This window comes from Silurus meridionalis, chromosome 23, assembly GCF_014805685.1.
Source record: "Silurus meridionalis isolate SWU-2019-XX chromosome 23, ASM1480568v1, whole genome shotgun sequence".
NCBI lineage: Eukaryota > Metazoa > Chordata > Actinopteri > Siluriformes > Siluridae > Silurus > Silurus meridionalis.
Genome location: NC_060906.1, coordinates 13,945,162 through 13,963,029, shown reverse-complemented (window position 1 = coordinate 13,963,029; position 17,868 = coordinate 13,945,162). Strand labels below are relative to the sequence as shown.

General features: G+C 38.1%; 3 protein-coding genes across 3 annotated transcripts; all 3 read right to left on the bottom strand.

Annotated features, from left to right (window-relative positions):
* Positions 1–590: 590 nt before the first annotated feature.
* On the bottom strand, positions 591–6,850 carry foxc1b (forkhead box C1b). The gene is made up of 2 exons (XM_046836619.1): positions 3,089–6,850; positions 591–2,971 (listed from the first exon to the last, which is right to left on the bottom strand). Exon 2 carries the CDS (start codon positions 2,501–2,503, stop codon positions 1,229–1,231), a length of 1,275 nt encoding a protein of 424 aa, XP_046692575.1. The 5' UTR covers positions 2,504–2,971; positions 3,089–6,850; the 3' UTR covers positions 591–1,228.
* A 138-nt stretch (positions 6,851–6,988) lies between these two features.
* On the bottom strand, positions 6,989–10,424 carry foxf2b (forkhead box F2b). Its single transcript, XM_046836620.1, has 2 exons — positions 9,133–10,424; positions 6,989–8,453 (listed from the first exon to the last, which is right to left on the bottom strand). The coding sequence occupies exons 1-2, from the start codon at positions 10,049–10,051 to the stop codon at positions 8,251–8,253; spliced, it is 1,122 nt and encodes a 373-aa protein (XP_046692576.1). The 5' UTR covers positions 10,052–10,424; the 3' UTR covers positions 6,989–8,250.
* A 5,375-nt stretch (positions 10,425–15,799) lies between these two features.
* foxq1b (forkhead box Q1b) lies at positions 15,800–17,271 on the bottom strand. The gene has a single exon (XM_046836526.1). The coding sequence runs from the start codon at positions 17,183–17,185 to the stop codon at positions 16,217–16,219; it is 969 nt and encodes a 322-aa protein (XP_046692482.1). The 5' UTR covers positions 17,186–17,271; the 3' UTR covers positions 15,800–16,216.
* Positions 17,272–17,868: the final 597 nt, after the last annotated feature.

Sequence of the window (17,868 nt, the reverse complement as noted above, 5' to 3'; positions counted from 1 at the left end):
AAAATAGACCCCGCCTAAACGCACTCATCTGATTGTGCTAATTACATTCAGTCCCCACATAAGAACAACGCGGTGGATTGGTGATTCAGCAGCAATTCATGGGATTAGCTTCAAATTTTAGGTTTGCGCACGTGATTAGTTTAACCCGGTGTACCCCGAGTCTAAACAAGTCTGTCCATTACTTTTACTTACATTACATCTACTTTATTAAAGGGGTTTGATAAGTCTGGGTAATTTATTAAATAAATAGAAAATTGCAATGCAAAAATTTCTAATAAATGCATAAGTGATAGAAAAGGAACTGTTCTAGTGAGATATTAATGTTGCTAATGGAATTTAGAATGCTATTATTATTATTATTATTATTATTATTATTATTATTATGATAGTGGTGACGTTATTTGTAGTAATAAAAAAATAAGGCCCGAGTAATATAAAAATGTCGCCTCAAATATAATAAAAATGATAATAATGATGATGATTATAATAAGTATTATTATTATTATTACTTTTATCATTATTATTACTAATAGTATTAATATTATTATTAATTATCATTATTATTATTATTATTATTATTAGTAGTAGTAGTAGTAGTAGTAGTAGTATTAATGTTATTATTACTATTATTATAAACTAACCATCTAGATATATTCGGGTGCTATGACTTTATGAGAAATAATAATGAATTAAGGATTAACATTTCTCTTTTCTTTTATATATGTCTGATGGTGAGATTGACAGCAGGCCTGAAACTTGAGATTTGTAAATAGTGTAAAACATGATCCATGCACAATACAACCTTTTCGGCGAGTTACTGCAGGTTGTGGGAAAAACCAAAGCCGATAAATCACTCGATTGTTTTACTTAGACAGGAGAGGAATTTATTTAACAAATAATATATTTTTGAGTATTTTTTAAAAATCGCAGATTTTGTACACAGTTAGCTTTCGTTTTGTATAATATAAATAAGGTTAACATTTGCTTGAAAGTTGGTCCATCTAATTCTTAAAGAAATAAATTAATCTAGTGATAAAAAGTCCTACTGAAGCGATTCCGGGAAAACCGAAATCTTACTCGATTTTTCAGGCCTTTTAGTCCGAAGTGCTTCAGCCTCCTGTACTCACCGTCTTTGGCTCATAGCTCTGCATTAAATTATTTAAACTGGGCTTGAAATGCGAGTCTGTGCGCCAAATCAAGTGTGCATTTTGGCTCGTGTGATATTTGGTCAGAATTTGCTACAGTCGTAGACGAAAGTTCCCGAGGCCCGATACAGTGGCTGACTGCCAGAAAAAGGTGTCTGACAGCCTCCGTCGCTTCCGGCCGCGGGGGAGCAGTTGAGCGTGAGCCGCTGTGCCTCGAAAGCCGCGTGAAAGCTTGATTGTTGTGATCCATAGTTCGCTCCGAGTTGCGCCATTTCTGCGCTCTGATTGAGGTACCACGGCGCGAGACGACTCTGTTGCACGTGCTGGCTCTCTTGGCTCGAGCTCAGGGTCGCGTGGGAGGCGACGGCTGCGCTTGTTGCGCTTGTGTAATCCGGTAAAGCTTCGTTCCCGTGCCCGCGCTCACCAACATACATGTCGCACTGATATACGGCCGCCTGGCCGCAGGGAGGACTGTAGTGTGCCGGCTGCGTGGGGGGCGAGTAACCAAGAGGCACAGAGTTCGGTAAAGCAGCGCGCGACACCGGCAACTCGGCAGCCTGCGGCGGTGACCCACGGAGCCCCGCGATGATGTTATCCATGCTAAAGGCCTGTTGTGCCGTTTGCGTCTGTGGGTTCCCGTCACACGCGGTCACACTGCCATTGTCCGGGCTTTCGGTTTTGGTCACGGACGCGATGCCTGGAGTGCCAGAGCGCGGAGGCGTGCAGGCGCCTTTCTCAGTCTTTATGTCCCGAAGTTTGACCGGCTGCTGAGCTTCGCGAGCCTGGGCCCGGGCCTCCTTGCCTTGCAGCTCGCGCTCCTCTCTCTCTTTCAGCGCGTCCTTCTTCTTGAAGCGGCGCCGCCGACGCAGGAAGCTGCCGTTCTCGAACATGTTGTAAGAGTCTGGGTCGAGAGTCCAGTAGCTGCCTTTTCCCGGCTTCTTGTCATCGCGCGGCACCTTGACGAAGCATTCGTTGAGCGACAGGTTGTGGCGAATGCTGTTCTGCCATCCTTGCTTATTCTCCCGATAAAACGGGAAGCGCTCCATGATGAACTGGTAGATCCCATTCAGCGTGACCCTTTTATCCGACGAATTTTGAATGGCCATCGTTATCAGTGCGATGTAGCTGTATGGAGGCTTGACCATCTCCTTGGGCTGTTGAGTGGCCGCGTAGGGGCCATAGGCACGAGCCATGCCACCCGGATACTGCTCGTGCGCAGCGTGTGAGTACATGCTCATCGGCGCCGTGATGCCAGTATAACCAGCTCCGTTGGCAGTCCGGTAGTAACCCTGCTCGCCCGCGATATAAGGTACAACACCCAGAGAACTGGGGCTGGACGCTGGGTAGCGCGCGTGCATTGTACCCCCTCACTTCACGGTTCTAGGGCGCAAAAAAACTTTGCCCGCTCCTCTCCGTGTCGCCTTCTAGTTTTTACTCAAATCATCCAAAAGTTCAATGTCGACCCTTGTTGTTTGGTTTTGCTGTTTCTAAAACCTGTAGTTAGGAAACTAATCTGCGCGGTGATTGTCAGTCGTGCGTTGCGTTAAAAAAAACCCGTGCACCAGTCATTGAAAACAGACAAAACTTGTGAACTTCCCGCACTTTCCGTCACTTCAGAGAAACCTTTTGGACCGAAAACATAATTCGAGCTTTTTGGCTGTGTCAGTGCTCCTCCCAGAGAGCAGCCCGTGTCCAATGGGCGTTCAGAGCTGTTTATGGATTTGCAGGATCGTAGCACTTTTCACCCAGTCCATGGAGGCAGGATTCTTAATTAAGTTTGAAGGCGTGCATACACCAAAACAGATCATGCGCGCACACGTGTTGTGCTGGGTACAGTTAAGGGAACATCACAGTATCAGATTGAAATTGAATAGTTGAACAATTTTGAAAATGATTGTAAGTGCTGTGAGTATTCATGCGTTCAGAAACTCATCCCAGTTTACCTGATCAAAAAGACAAAATGTGAGGTGGCAGAAGTTGGCAGTGTGAAGGGGCACAACAATCCATGGGACTTCACACATTTGGATAATCTTATCTGGACCTGCACAAAAACTGTAGTTATTATCACATTCAAGACTCTCGTAAACTGTATACCCATTGTCATATATTTTCACTAGTTTTGGTATATTTTATTGTATAGCTGTTGCACTGAAATTAGACACCACCGCCTGGTGTGTGCCAGAGGAGGATGGATTTCTTCTGAAAGATTATGCAGGATCATAACGTTTTGGTTGTTATTTTGTTTGATTGTACATTCTTATTGTGTTTATTTAAACATTTATTGAAGGAAACTTTCAATTAATCTTCTCACACACCGTTGGTCTACTGGCCACACTTTTAGCCTCATGGATTTATTGGAGCACGAGCAAGGGATTTATGCACTTAATGATGTATTTGCGTGTAGTTATGAAGTGATGTATATATTTAAGTCTCAGTGTGGGTGGTGGATAATTTGTCGGGCATCACTGGAAACTACTAATTTCTAATATTAAATCCACAATTGTATTTAATCTAGTAGCGAGCAGAGTATTAATATCTATTTCTGATAGTACTGATCTGATACTATAGTACTAATCCTGAACATTTATTTAATGCTAGCTTTTAATATTTTCGCCACTGAGTGAATAAAACTGCATTTGATTTTACTGAACAATAAATTGATTAGTCAGGTCCGCTCTGTCATTGGCTGCCCCCTCGTGGAATATATAAATATTAATATAAGCATCAGAGAACAATTACATTGTGGGTTAAAAAAAGGAGAGAGCTGTTCATGCATTTTAAACCAAATGCATTTTATTCGTTTATTCAAAATGTTATTTATAATTCACTGCCATATCAAGCGTTCAAATCTGGCAGTGATATCCGGACAATTGCCTGACAAAAACTTGTTTTTGTTTTAAAACCATCACCCAAATGCAGTTAATATCAATGTTAAGGTCTTAATAAACGATTATTTTAGAATAATAAGAATGTTTGTGTCTTCTATTAAGAATGTGTGTAGTCAACAGAATCTGTATTATAGGTTAGTATCTCTTGACGTTTATAAAAATAACAAAGTTTAATCAAATAAGCAAAACATGTTGTGATGTTAATTTCTTGGATGAATAAAGTGTCAGTGAAGGATATGAAGAATGTGAGTATTGGTTTGTGATCGTGTCTGTAGTTTCTTGTAGAACGCTGGAGCAAGCTTCTTATTTCTTCTTAATTTTAGTGTAGGTTTGATGGCAGTACATTTCCATTTCATTTCATTTTTCTCGATTTCAGTTCAGTTAATTTTTTATATATTTTTCCTACACTGTAACTTTAACGAATGATCTATATAACACATAGCATGATTATTTTTTTCTTATTTCTTTTTGCATCTACTAATTGTTTTCATTAAAAACTAAATTGCTAATGATGTAGTAGTAAATGTATAATCCCACTGTTCTTTAACTGCAAACCACTCTTTTCAAAGAACTCTTTTTTCTTTCTTTTTATTTTGACTCTTAAATTTGACTCTAAAGTTCTAATGCTAATGTTCGCTGTTTTTTTTTAAATATATTTCCATCCGAAATAAACTTTCCTACCTAAACCTAAATGTTTGATATTAACAATATAATATAATATAATATAATATAATATAATATAATATAATATAATATAATATTTAAAAAAAGAAAAGAAAAGACTATTGATTAGAAGAAGAAGACGACGATCTTTGTCATGTATTGTTGTTTCCTTTTGATTAGATTTTCTTTCATTGACTGACAAAATAACAAATAATTTGTTGTAAACATAATTCTCTAATTATACAGTATGTGTTTTTTTAATATTTGGCCATGTCTGTTATTTGTAATCTCATTCACCTCATTAACAAAATCACAAAATATTAACCAAATTGTGCTCTTTGGAGGGGAAAAGGTGCTGTTAATCTGTAAAACTTTCTCATATCAACATTTTTACTGGATTGTTTTACATGTGCTAAACTATTTTAGCGGTACTACCATATTCTCTTAATACATCTTTAAGTAAGGATTGACAGTTGGGGTTTCTTTAACAGTTTTCCTAAATAAACAAAATGAATATGAAAACAGAACTAATAAAAAGAACCTACATTTTGACTCATTTTATATATTCATTCTTTTTTGGCTGAATATGACCATATAATCTTGTTTTCAGCTTGCAATATGATCGGCTAGACAACTAGCCCAGAAAGATCCCTCAGTCAGCTTCTATATTTAGCATGCATTGGCTGCCAGAGTCAGATAGATTTAGACAGAGGTTTCCATCTCCAAATATGTAGGTATGTTCTCTACAGCAGGAGTTAAAAACACTGATCTAAGTTCAGGTGTTGGAGGAGCTGAAGAGTAGGCTGCTCTGTCTTGCAGGAGAAACTCCAGCTGTGATCTACTACTGCATACTGCAGGACCTTCAGGATCGCTGCAAAAGAAGTATATAAGAGAGGGCTCTGACATGCATAGATGCCAAAGGAAATACTTGGATCTGTATGTGATTTGTATCTAATATAACTGCCAGTTGAAACTAATTAAACAATAACTGGTTAAATATTTACCTCAAATTATTTTCTTAGTTATAAAAAACGTTGTGAAATACACATAGACTTTGTTAAAACAGAACAATAATAATACAAATGTGTGACCGGAACATTGCTGCTCCTTCTTTAAATTTTGATGAGTTACTATTCACATACAATTGATTATTACAGCTATCTGACACAAGGGGGCAGTGTAGTATTGCGAAAAGTCCAGGCTCCATAACAAATACTCCGCTTGTTCGAGTGTGTACACTAAGCTTTAAGTTTTATGTATATTATATGCTGCTCAGTTTATTGGATTATATTGCATTGATTTATTCCACTTATGGTTAATTATTTGCGATTTATCACCATTAACTCTTACAAAAAAAAAAATTCTTCCACGAGTTTTCGTACAATTAATGTTTTTTAGATGAATTAATGTCTTTCAGTTTGCACAAATGTAGGGTTTAGAAAACAGCTTTTTCTAAAAGTGGATAGGCCTAATTTGAGTATTGAGTATTGTCAAACTTCAGTATAAAATCAACATTTTATAAAAAAAGTTTCCATTTCTATAGATCTTTTTATTTTCTGAAATATTTTCGTATCTTAGAAAATTATATAACCACTTTCATTTTTATGCAACTTTTTCCTCACATTATTACTTTATAACCAAAAGCAACATAAAAATGTATTTTTTTTTTTTTATCTCAATTTATTTTTTTCTGTTCATCTATCCATCCACCCATCTATCCACAACATTAGTCTCCTATTTCACTTGGCAAAAATCCTTACAAGTTTATGTCTCAAGTATTTGTTATCGATTTCTCATGGGCCAAGATCTCAAAATTCCTCTTGCTTTTATGTAACATGGTGCGATAGTGGGTGAGAATTTCTTGACAGTGTGGAGAAAGAACTCTAACATGATGTTAAAGACACACCTATTTTAAGGCCTGTTACATAAAATGTATGCATCTAAGGAAAAGCTTCCTTATACTCCTGCAGATATTTACACAGTGGACATGAACGATTCAAGAAGTACACATTACCGATAGCACGCTTTGGATAATTAGCTAATACTGGGTTGGAGGGTCGTTATTGAAATCGCCAACCACCTGAAGTGGGGCTGAAACAGCCAGGAGATCGGTTTGCTTTGGAGCATTTGTTGAGGACTGATTAGGAGCAGGGTTCGTGGAGGGTAAACTGAAATTGGCCGTAGCCTTTGATGTGCTAACAGCAGCATCGCTACAAATACATGCAACACTAGGATTGCTTATAGGCTTAAATAGCCACAACTCACAAACGCTAGGCTGTAACGGCAGCTGAATAAAGTGCAATACAATTTTAATGTCGGTTAAATGCACATTCGTTACAATAAAAAACTGAGAATACTAGGCAAACTTTAAAAAAGGCAGTATGGAGCTAAAGTGTGTAAGCATGTCAAAATAAATGTAGTGTGTGACGTGAGTTGTGAAAAACGAATCTATGCTGCAGGGCTCCGGCTTTGGGTATGGTTGTGTTACAGACTGATCATTGTTCATTGGCTGTAGGCTTCTAAGTTATTTTCTTCCATTTGGCTAAAATAATAAAATCATACTTTGATTTGGTGGGCACGACGCAAATGCTCACTGCTTCTGCTGGCCCTAGATACAACCCGTCTAAGATAATTTCTTCCACACGAGTTCATTCATTAATTAACTAATTCAAAAATTTTGCATAGCTGATTATGCCCATGCCTTTATGCCTCTTTACTGAAGCTTTACATTTATTTATTTATTTATTTATTTATTTATTTCTTAACCTGAAATCTCACTGATCAAAAATCTTTAGTTCAGAACATGAAAAAAGTTGTCACAGCAGTAGCAAAACTTCGCCCCTAGATGGCAGAAACACCATCTTTTTGTTGTCGTTCTATACGCCTAGATTTACTCCAAAGGCCTTTAAAACTTCACATATGAAGTTTTATGACTAAAATTCCAGATTTTAACCTTTGCACCCTTGTAGTTGTACATTTCTAAAGAAAGATATAGCTAAGGATCACAAGCAAGATTCAAACAATAGCCCATGCTTTTTTGCCTTGGCCTGTTACATTTGTAAATATAGCATGTAGTAAAGTCAAAGATAACTAATCTACTTATGTAATAGCCTTTAATTTCTATACTTTTATCGCCGGCTGTAGGAGATTGCATCATCCTTGTTTTATTATTATTATTATTATTATTATTATTATTATTATTATTATTATTATTATCATTATTGTTGTTGTTGTTATTGTTGTTGTTGTTATCAAAGCCCCGCCTTCAGTACAACAGCTAACAGTGACAGCTGTAACACTTTTTTGCATGCACTGTTTGTTCTCAAATAATAAATCATTGGTTAGGAGGTCTCAGCTTAGATATTGACCCTGCCCTAAACACTTGTGTCAACTTATAAATAAACAAAAGAGCAGATAATATGGACATTGCTACAAGCCCTGTGGAAAAGTCAAAGAAGAATAAAAACTGAATTCATTGACTTGAGTGTGTTGAACAAAAATGCCTTCAGATTCAGTCCATTTAGGTATTTTAAACCAGAGTTTGATTAATTCCTTTACAATACACACGGCTTGATGTCCTGCTGAACACTCGGGTGACCATGTTGCTGCTGCTGCTGCTGCTGCTGATGCTGATAATAGTGATGGGAATAGTATCCACTAACAGATGGATGGAGAGATGAGATTCCACTGAAGTTTATCACAAAGTCTTTTCGTTCATCCACAGGCGTGGAATGGGGCTGATAGCAAGATACACCCACTACAAAACAAACAGACAAATGTAAAAGTGGACTACTATTAGTATTTTAGAGTATTTAGAGTATCGCTATTAACATTTTGTAAGTCACAATTCGTTTAGGTAAACTCACAACCAATAAACACACACTACATCAAAATCTGAAATATGCACAGGGTTAACCATGATGGAAATCTTGAAAATGTCATTATACATGTATAATCAGGAATTGATCATAAAACAAACAATGGAGAACTTCATGAAAATTCACTTTGTCATGAAAATTCATGTATTTCTTGAATTTGGTTTTAAAATATTTATTATTGGCCATGGAGAGGTAGTTACACACTGGGTAAAATATCTAATACTGAGCTGTAAATAAGCAAAAATCGTGACATTACAAGGTTCTGTTTATGAATTGAGCTTGAGATTGTAGACTAGAAAAAAAATACAATTAATTCAGTAACTCATTGTAAAGACATCAATGACATCTGCAGTAGAAAGAGTTGGTCTTTTAAAAAATGGCTTATTCCCATTTATTAAGAAATTATCATGTTTGTTGTTCTGAAATGACACTTAATACACAGCCCAGTGCTGCATGTTCAGCGTATATGTTTTTTCCTTAATCATGTTGCGTATACTTTAGGATCATGCATTTTATTTATGTTATGTCAAAGATAAAAAGATTTTCTAGATCATATACCTGTCATGTCTGCACCGTGCATGTTGCTCGGCTGCAGATAGGCTTGCTCCATCGGGTAAGATGAAGATAATGCTGATGTATTTTGCTGTTGTGCTGCAGACCCCGGACTGCCAGGGCTAATGAGAGGGCGCTTGAGGTAAGGAGAGGAAGGCCAGTGGTGAGCTGTACCAGAATACTGCGAATGGCCTTCAGTTGAGCTGCCTATAGGGCAAAAGGTGTCTGAATTACTAGCGTTTGCCCCATAGTTTCCATTTGTCGGTAGTGGACAGTTCTTCATGTGTCCATAGTGGCCAATTTTCAGGGGGTCATATCCGCCACCCGACACAGATCCTGATACCACGTCTACATTGTAGCCGTTAGCGTGACACGTTGAAGACTGCAGGTCAAAGTTTTGGGGTAAAATGGCGGAAGTGAACCCAAGGCCATTCATCATGCGGTACATGGGCTTCAGGACTTCACATTTTCTACGAAATCCCCTCGGTCTCCGCCGGAAGGAGCCTTCCTCGAACATGAACTCACTTGCAGGATCTATGGTCCAGTAGTGCCCTTTTCCAGGGCGCCCCAGGCCTTTGGGTAACTTAATGAAACACTCGTTTAAAGACAAATTGTGTCGGACGGAGTTTTTCCATCCCTGGTAGGAGCCTCGGAAAAAAGGGAAGCGCGTCTGCAGGAACTGGTAAATCTCGCTCAGAGTGAGACGCTTAGTCGGTGCGCTCTGGATCGCCATCACAATGAGCGCAATATAAGAGTAGGGTGGCTTTTCAGGACGCCGCAATCCAGAGTTATTCTTTTTTCCTTTCGCCACACTTCCTTGGCTTTCGGGACCACTCTGAGTGTTTATTAATCCAGTATGCATCCCATCTGTCGCCGAACCCGTCCTCATGGGGCTGATGGACTCCAAAGAGCTCTCAGTTGTCATCCTTATACATTCAACTCTGAAGCTCAGGTTCAGCAAAATCTATCCAACAGGAGACGGAGCAAAGTTCAGTGATGAACAGTAGATTTATTTATTTTAACTGGCCTCATTGAAATCTTAAAATAAATATGGTCGATCTTTCAAACTGGCGTTCCGAGTCGTCATTTTCGTTTCCTAAAGCTTAGCAGTCAGAAAAAGCGACGTGCTGAAGAAGTTAAGCCGTGCGTCATTGTTGATTCTTTATCATGCAGCTGGATTTTAGTTGCGCTGCGCTGCTGTTCAGTGTTGAGCAGGATGTCCATATTCCTCTTCTGAAAAAAGAAATCGATGCCCAAGACCCCCCAACTAAGCAGACCCCGGGAGCTGAGCGCTTACTAACGCTCCAGCTTCCCTCCTCCTTCTTCCCCGCCTTCGTCCGGGGCATCTCCCCCACTTAGCCCCCATACTAACCACCCTCTCAAACTGCTTTATCATTTTTCAAACACGAAGCAGACACATAGCCATGCCAAGCACACACCCTATAAGTGTTTACAGAGAGTGCAATTTATATTTTCACTTTTATAGGCTTTATTGTATTATCTTCAATATTTATTGACACCTTTGTAAGCGAAAAGTGCGTAATGTTCCAATAGACGGTGTGAGTGTCTAAATGAGACTAAATAATTAACAAAAATTGTAAATATATTTTGTACTGAACTCAGTAAAGACCTAGCCACCAAGAGACTGAAATAAAGATTTTTTTTTTCGGCTTCCATTTGTTTGACAGGGTGGGGGCACACTGTTTATTACAAATGATTTTGACGTGAGTGGAAACAGACTTTTTCCCACCAGTCCCCTTGTTGAGAACCACACACAGAGAGCCAGTATCAGACTTCAGTCCGTAGCAAGTCCCCCGAGCTTTACATTTATCAAGGAAACAAAGACCCAATTAGTCCGGCGAGTCCGCACACAATAATCATCCGCTTTCTGAAATTTAATTTTTTATTTCTTACAATTTTTAATCTAAAGAGACCTATTTTTTTATGTTTTCTTTTTATGCATTTATATATCAATTGCATTCTTTTTTCTCTTTATATACTTCTTATAACAATAATAATAATAATAATAATAATAATAATAATAATAATAATAATAATAATAATGTAGGCAAAAATATAAGATCAAATGTAATGGTACATTCAAGCATATACATCAGGTTTATCATGCTCTTAAGAAGTAAGCTGTAAGAAGTTTCAAAACACACTTCTCCATATCATTTGACAGTAAAAAAGATTTGGTGACATTAACAATATTTTTATTCTCATTGGGCGCCGTTTTCAGCCCATCAACCGATTTCTTGTCATTGCGCGGCTTTTTGTCCAACGTGGATAAGACACAAGGAGTCAGTGATGTAAACATGACTGATCACCTGATCACCATCTTTGCTCTGCTTGTGTTCTATAAGTGATTGTTCAGCCTGGATACATTCATTAGATAAAAAAAATGTGATTTTTTTTTTGTATTAATATATTAATATGATGTGCGGTCCAGTTACCAGTGTGACACTAAAACAGGTAGTAGTAATGACTACTTTTTACTTAAGTACATGTTAGAGCTTAAACTTGAGTTAAGAAAAGGATTGTCAATACTTCAACTTTTACCAGAGTCTTAAAAAACCCATTTGTACTTCTACTTAAGTGAAGGATGTGTGTACTTTTGCCATCTAAAATAAATGAAATAAGACAGTTGATAGTGATTTTAATTTGTGATAAAGTACATTTTGATATTTCTTTTTATTAATTGTTAAAAATGGGGTTTAAAGATGTACAAAGTTACACCTGTTTAACTGATTTAGTTATTACAGTTTTGTAAAATACCTAATTATAGAGCTCTTAAGTGTTTTTTGATAGAGAAATCCTTTCCTATACGTTCAGAACCAACTATATGTCCAAATACTTTTGAGGGGTCGTTCTTATGTACATTATTCTTAGTCTGTTCAAAGGGCACACAATATCTTAACCCCCACAACCTTTAAGGCTAAGTGTAAGTGAAAGGGTAAATACATTACGCGCAACAGCAATGTTTTCTGCGCGCAGCTCGATAAGGATGTGGAAGAAACGTTCGCAGATCGAGTTTTTCGGGTCGTTTTCCGCCGCCCGTGGAGCTCCTTCCACCCCCGCTGAGTCCCGGATGTCCAGTCAGCCTGAAGGAAGCTCAGCTCTGCGCTACTGTACTTTGAAGCTACAGTTTCTGACTTAGACAAAGACTCACCGGTGTTCTCTTACGCACGGAACTATTTTCATGCAGACTGTACACACTGTACTGTAGCTATTTTAATTTTTTATGAGATTAACTACTTGGTTTTCAGTACGTGTCTCATCCATGATATGACCTTTGTATTGTGTGAGCTGTAGCCATTTAAGTGCCTTGACTTTTTTTTTTTTTTTTTTTTTGCGTCTGAAGGTGAAAATGAGAATGGACTTTTATCCTGGTTTGGCTTTGGTTTCTTAGAGTCTGGGAAACCTGTGCGCATTTTAGTGTCTGTTCCACCTTTTTCAAACCTGCGGATTTGGTCAGCTTGATAAATGGAGTCAAATGTGCTTATATACTTATTGTCAGTCATTAATTGTCATGGTTTTCTCCCCAAATTCAGTTCTTGGTCCTTAAACTACTGGATTGCCAAACACTAGACAGTGTTTTCTGTGTTTTTGAAAAACCGGGCGTTGGTAGAGTTTCGTAAGCATGTTACCTCATACTGATTTCAAGTCCAAAATGTAATTTTGATTTAAAACTTATTTCTGATATGCCTTTGAGGAAAACAAAACTGCATTCATTAAGAGTCACTGAAATATAAAATATGAAATTTGCCATATATTTGTTTTTAAAACAAATATATACATATCATGACAAGAATAGGAAGGTGGTAAAGTATTAAATAAATACAATTAAATAATGAAATAAATAAATACAATTTTGCGACCACTATGGCACAGTAAATGCATGAAAACACAACGAACGACTTAAAAGCAAATGTTAAAATGGCCTACTTGATGCATATAATACATTATTGCGTTAACAGACTTTCCTGGATAATTTATACATCAGTTGTATTCTTCTTCTTCTTCTTCTTCTTCTTCTTCTTCTTCTTCTTCTTCAAATAATAATAATAATAATAATAATAATAATAATAATAATAATAATAATAATAATAATAAAATTATTAAATGGAACAGATATAAGGTAAAATGTAATTGTTAATTATGTTAATTCAAGCTGTAAGAAGTTTCAAAACGCACTTTTCCATGTCATTTTTACGAGGTTCTACTTATCAGCAAAAAAAAACACCCCTACACGATCCCTTTTCCTGAAGATCTAACCATACACAAGGTTTTATTTTTTATTAAGTGGATCAAGTATATAAATGTAAATTCCAGAAATATATAAAACAATAGTCTACGAAAAAAGAGATTATTTGGAATACATAATTGTGTTAACAGTTGCATTCACTCTTCGTGTTTTGATGTATGTTCAAGTGAATAGAGAATTACACACCTAATTCCACTTATATAATGCAAATAAAAGTTCAAAAATGAGTCCCAATTGCATGCTGCATGAAATTTGTGTGTGACGGGTGTGATTGGCACGTGACTAGTGTGAGTGGCAAGAAATGGTTGTCAGAGTTGTGAGAGTCAATGGTAAGAGATGGGTGTTAGTTGGAAGTGACAGGTGTGAGGGGTATTAGATGGGTGTGAATTTGATGTGACAGGTGTGAGTGGCAAGATTTGTGTGTGAGAAGTGCAAGTGGCACATGACGGGTGTGAGTTGCAGATAACAGTTGTGAGTGGCAGGTGACAGGTATGAGTAGTAAGTAATGTGTGAGAATGTAAAGTGATAAGTGCGAGTGTCAAATTATAGGGGTGAGCGTTGGGTGATGGTGTGACTGACATTTTAAGGTTGTGAGTGATAAGTGTGAATGACAAGTAATAGGTGTGAGAGGCAGCTGATGCATGGGAGAATTGAGTGAAGAGTGTCAGTGATGAATTATGGCTGTGCATGGTGGGTAATGGGGCAAGTATCCAGTGACAAGTGTGAGAGATGGGTGATGTGGGTAAGTGGCAGAGGACAGGTGATGGTATGAGAGTTGTATAAATAGTATGAATGGTAAATGATAAATGCAAGCGATGGATGAGAGTAGCAGAATGTATTCCTGACACAAAACCTGACACTGTGCAGTTTGTAGTGGGAATGGTATCGTGATTTATTTTTTATTAATGCATAAGTCTAAAGTTGATTATGATGTTGATCACCAGTAAACTTCAAGAGGTTTCCTTCGATGTTATATGGCTACATGATATATTTGGCTACATATTTCAGTGCCCTTGGCACCTAATAAAAAAGACCAACAATCATCATCATCATCATTATTATCATCATCATCATCATCTGGACAAAATGAGTTTTAAATAGTTGGAATGCTTAAATTAAAGAAAAATAAATTGTCCACACATGTATATAATGTAGTATAGTTCATTATGTCTAATTTTTTGGATTAGGGTGAAAATTGCAACAAATGAGCACAAACTGAATAACAGCCTCTTCATCATTAAATACATCTAGAAATAAAAGAGTGAAATACATAGCAATAAATAACTTTGTTAGAGTCAGGATAGAGGTACGCAGTAGTTATTTTGCTAGTTGACCTGCAGGTCGCAGCATCACACCTGAATATCGGATATGGGAGGATAATGCATTATCTTAAACCATTCTTAATTTTTTGGCATTTTTGCAGACTATGCCTGCAGTTCAAACTGCCATGCCAGATCCTCACCAAATCAATGTAGCACTGTGCCATTTTCTTTATAACTTTTTTCTTTGGGCTCACCTTACATTACCTGGTCTATTTAACCAAACGCACAATTTTCAAAACATTACATACATTACTCCACTTATGGAATACGTTTATTAATCGAAATCACAGTCGAATAAAAATGGCATTTCAGCCTTGATGTTGATGGTGAACGCATTAACGTTAGCATGTCTTCTTATACCATGCTGCAGAGACATGTGTAAGCTTAAACATATTCTTACATTTACTTGTCTTGTATTTAGGCATTTTGCAGGGCCATTGACTAAAATCTGTGCAGTTTTTTTCCTATCTTTTCGTAACGTTCTATTTGAGTAATATTAATTATTCATTAATTATACTACTACTACTATTACTACTACTACTACTACTACTAATTATAATAATAATAATAATAATCATTATCATCATCATGATCATGATCATCATCATCATCATCATCATCATCATCATCATCATCAAATACACTCGCAGAAAAAGTGATTTCTTAGTCCTACATCTTTTTATTTAACCAGTCATCGACAGCGCTTGTGCTCATATCAGGCCCCAGATACTAAAATAGTATGAATGATATGAACGAAAAGTAATTAAACGTTTTATTAAAAAGGTTGCATTTTACATTTTCACATTGTCACTGATGTTAATAATGATGTTAATAAAGATAATAAAAAAATAATTATAATTATAATAATAATAATGATAATAATAACAACAACAGAAATTGTCGTCCTTGTCATAATTTGCGCTATTATTATTATTATTATTATTATTATTATTAATTTTATTATTATTATTATTATTATTATTATTATTATTATTATTGTTGTTGTTGTTGTTCTGGTTACAAGTTGCAGTGGTATTGCTATTTTTATTGTGGTGATGGTGGTGGTGCTATTGATGGTGGTGGTGATGAAGAAGAAGAGGAAGAGGTTGAAAACTGATGCTGGTATTTGCTCTGTCATTTATCCGAAACAGCAGCTAATCTCGAGTTGGTCCCAAGATTTACTTGAAAAAGCCACGCGTTTTTCTTGGTTGCATTTCTTTCTTTATTACAAACATTTCATGACAGTTCAGTTCGTCTATTGGAGCGCAGCTCACACAAATAATCTCCACATAAAAAACATCAGCAAACGTTTCTGACCAAACAACGTCACGGATACAAACTATACACACTTAAATACACACCACATTTCTGAAGTCGTTCATGATAAATTAAAAATGAGTAATTAGTAAACACAGGTGAACGCAGTGGCTGGACGCTGGGGACTCGTTTAGAAGACTGTTTGCGTTCCCAGGAACAGTGAATGTATTTTAGTTACAGCAAATCACCTTAAAGTTTTCCAACCAAACAATAGAGAAAGTGCACATAAACATGGGGGACTGCTGTGTGTCTCAGGACAGTAAAGAGTCAATTCTGAAGGGGTGGTACCGGGCCTCCTGGGCACTGTAAGGGGAATCTGGGGATGTTGCAGATCCCGGAGGTGGCTCTGGTAATCAGGCAGGTGTTTAGGTAAGTTCGCGGAGTCGTATTTGCCCCCTAGAGGCGCAGGTTGGACTTCAGAACCGACATGGAATAACGGTACAGTGACCAGTGGGTAACTCATGACCAGCGGCATGAAGTGTGACACTGCGGGCAACATGAACTCAGAGTCACTAGAAAGTCTTTCCGTTGCTTCATCTGAACGGCACCTGAATGGTTTACTGAGAATGCTGTCGATAGCGAATGAGCTGGAAAACTTGCCTCCGTTTCTGGTGCTTTCCTCGCGCCCTGGCACGCTGGTGTCCCTTGCGAGCGTTTCCAAATTATTTAGAGATTTTTTCCCGATGCGCTTTCTCCTGCGGCGGAAAACGCCGTCCGCGAAGGTGTACTCGCTGTGCGGGTTCAGCATCCAGTAGTTGTCCTTCCCCCAGGGACGCGACGGATCCCGCAGCACTTTCAGGAAGCAGTCGTTCAGCGACAAATTGTGCCGCACGGAGTTCCGCCAGCCCGTGTAGCTGCCACGGAAGAAGGGGAATTTTTGCATCAAGTATTCGTTTATCTCGGCCAGTGTGAGGCGGCCCGTGGCCGAGTCCCGAATAGCCATTGCGATGAGGGCGATGTACGAGTATGGTGGCTTTGGCCTGCGTGTGTACGGCTTGGCTGTGCCTCCGGAAACGCGCGCCGCGGGGGACGGGCTGTGAACCGCGCAGTCTCCGTCTGAGCCCAGCTCCTCTTCAGCGCACAGCACAGAGCTCACTTCAGGCTCAGCGAGCGGGTCTTTGCTGCGAGTGGGGGAGAAAACCTCCAGCTTCATGATTGGCTTGTCGCACTTCAGAGTTCAGACGCGCATTAAAGTATTACTATAATCTCTGGAGTAGTGCGCTGGAGAACTGAGCGCTACTGCAACAGCTTGTTAAATATAATAACCGCTCCAGGACATCCTACAGGGGCGGGTCTTGTTTAAAACGTGCTGAAATACAGCGTATTCACCTGCTGTGTGTGTGTGTGTGTGTGTGTGTGTGTGTGTGTGTGTGTGTGTGGGGTTGAGTGTGGAATGTCAAATCAAATATCTTCATAGCCTTAGTCACAATTTAACATCTTAATGTACTATCCTAACAAACACACTATCTAGCTATATTCATTTAGTCACCACAACAAACAAGGAAAACGACAAACTGATTAAATCCAGTTAATTAGGACGGAATTCTTGCCCCCCAATTCTTATCTGGTTCTTCCTTTTCTGCTTTTCCTTTTTTGCATTTAACAAATTTTAGTTTTATTTCTTCACAGTCACAATGGAGCACTGCCTGATACTTTAAGCTTTATAATAGTTGTGTTTTGACCATCTGCTTTAAAATGATGGGACCCCTGATAGTCCTGGAGGCCCAATGTGAACTCTTCTGCCAATCAATCAGTATGGATTTTACATCTATCCTGCTGGTACACTATTCGCAGGATAGCTTATATGACACTGTACAACAGTGCGGTGGCACAGTG